A 2,381-nucleotide genomic window follows, 5' to 3' on the forward strand; every position below is an offset into this window, starting at 1 on the left:
CGGGGCCCAAACCCCCGGGGTTTCACCCCAGAAAGGGACACAGACAGGAATCCCGCTGTCCGGACTCTGGAACATTTCGAGGCATCCCTTTCCTGCGTTCTCTTTGCTATTTTTACTCACACAGTATTTATTTTTGCCTTTAAATTCGACTGATAGGACAAGATAAAATTGATAACAGAAAGTTTATTCAAGAATTGTTCAACAGACAACCCTTAAGCGAGGAAATAAAATAACTACTATAAGAACAAAGAAAGATCTCCAAAAAGGAGGGGTGAGGTGGGAGGGAGGGATTAGCTATAGTTCTTCTAATTCAGGACTATACAATTACAGTCTGGTTCTGCTCTCATGCCTCCAGTAGAACTAATTACATTATTCATAAGTACGAAGGTAACATAAAACTACTGGTCTTTCTAAATTACAATAACTAAAATAAGCTTGTTGTACAATGACAAGGAAACACAATGTCCTTTATAACAAGTAAATACTAAAAAAGTACAATTTGATTCTTTTTTCCTCATATAAATACATAATATTGGGGATAAATAATACAAAAAAAGGAAAATATTTTAAACTGGCTATAACCAATAAATATATATGAATGTTCACCAGAACACACACCTATTGAAGGACATCTCGACTGAGTTGGACGAACGCCCTTCAAAGTTGTTTTTATACCCATTATATGTAAACTCTAAGTGCAACAAAGATGTCCAGACAAGAAAGCATTAGCAAATACTAGAGATCCATTCACTTCTGCTTCGATTGGAGGACATTCCGTTTGTTCAAATATACCCTGTTTTCACGTAAGGTCAAGAGAAGAGGAGGAAAGAAGCGTAGGACTTCTAAGTCTTAAGATTGCTTTTCTGTTAATGAACCCTAAGAAAAATACCCCCAAAACAAAAAACCCCGGCGGCGTCGAATGGAGACTTCATGTCATCAGAGGCAAAGGTGGGAAAATATTCAGACCTGTCAACTCTTTCTTCCTCTCTTTGGACTGTTGTTATTGTTGGTGGGGGTTTTTTAGGCATTTCAAAAACTTGTTTCCCGAACCTTTCGCAATTCTTAGACCTCTCTTATTCTAATTTATTATTATTATTATTATTATTATTATTGAGAGGGGAGGCAGGGGCCGGAGGGGAAGAGTGTGAATCCCACGCGTTGGCAGGTATGTATATTTGCAGTTTACGTGGAGACTGGTGGGAAGTTACTCAGTGAAAAAGGATGCCCTTCCTCTGGAGGCTGGAAAGGAAAGCGTGACGCTCCTCTTGAGATGGAATCGGAGAGGAGGGTAGTTTTCTTGCGAATCTCTTTTGATTGCATATCTATACACGTGTGCATGTTTACGTAGATGCAGAGACACCAACTGTATGGCTGGCTGACTATTCTCCTTTCCAGTGTCCGAGAATGATCAGTGACAATCTGTACTTGGTTTGGAAATGAAGGATGCTGCTGCTAAAAATCTGCTAGATTCCCACAAAACTACCCCAAACCCATTTCAGAAGCATTTGTGTTGAAACACAGGAGGTATATCTTTTCAGAGAGAGAGCTGCTCTTGGCAGTAAATACTGAAATGGTTGGAAATTGTGCCTAATAAAACCCAGAAATAGTAATAGCGAGCACAACCACCTGATAGAAATTGCCCTGTCAAAGAAAAAAAAAGAAAATAGCTCAACACAAATGTTCCTGAAGCCAATCCTGCCCTCTTCCCCTCTCCCATGCCTCGTGGCGAGGTCTCATCCACTTCGCCTGAGCCTGTCCCTGCTCCCTATCACAGGTGGGTCAGCTTGGGCGCCTCTTGGATTCTGCCCTGAGAAGAAGCGTGGTGCGTGGAAAGGTCTGTGTAGGTGGGGTGGGTCTCGCATGGTCCGTGGTGCTGGCTCGGGGGCATCTGCGGAGGCCCGTTGTAGTCCATGTTGGCAGCCTGGTGATGTGGCAGGTGATTGAGGCCGTAAAGGGATGGGCCAGAGGTGGGCATAGAATCCACATAGTTACCTCCAACATAGACGGGGCTTCCCTGCATACTGGGAGTCCCGTAGGCCACCCCATTCCCTTGTAAGACGTGGGGGTCGTACTCGGGGGCCGTGTTGGCATATTTCTGTTGGGAGGGGCAGCCTTTGATGGGGTTTTGGTAGTTAGTTGACATGGCATAGGCATTTTGGTGGGGTTTATTGAAGGAAGGCGGCGAGGGGGCATCATAGTTACTGCTCATGGTGTGCAAGGCGTTCATAAATCCGGCGGAGGATTGCATGGGCTGGGGCGGGCTGCCGGTGGGGGAGGGCCCACCAGAGGAAGACCCCATGCCTTTTGACTTCTGATCTTTCTTATATTTCATCCTCCGGTTCTGGAACCAGATCTTGATCTGCCTCTCGCTGAGGTTCAGC

The 2,381-nt window shown here is 44.6% G+C and overlaps 1 protein-coding gene across 1 annotated transcript in view; it reads right to left on the reverse strand.

Moving 5' to 3' along the window:
* Window positions 1-1,768: 1,768 nt before the first annotated feature.
* Window positions 1,769-2,381, reverse strand: part of HOXB3 (homeobox B3) — a 4,756-nt gene continuing 4,143 nt past the window's right edge. The window contains 1 exon segment of the mRNA XM_009575043.1: window positions 1,769-2,381. This exon segment is cut by the window's right edge and continues 14 nt beyond it. Within this exon segment, the coding sequence (XP_009573338.1) occupies window positions 1,769-2,381 (613 nt within the window).

The sequence above is a fragment of the Fulmarus glacialis genome, unplaced genomic scaffold, assembly GCF_000690835.1.
Source record: "Fulmarus glacialis isolate BGI_N327 unplaced genomic scaffold, ASM69083v1 scaffold20930, whole genome shotgun sequence".
Classification (NCBI taxonomy): Eukaryota; Metazoa; Chordata; class Aves; order Procellariiformes; family Procellariidae; genus Fulmarus; species Fulmarus glacialis.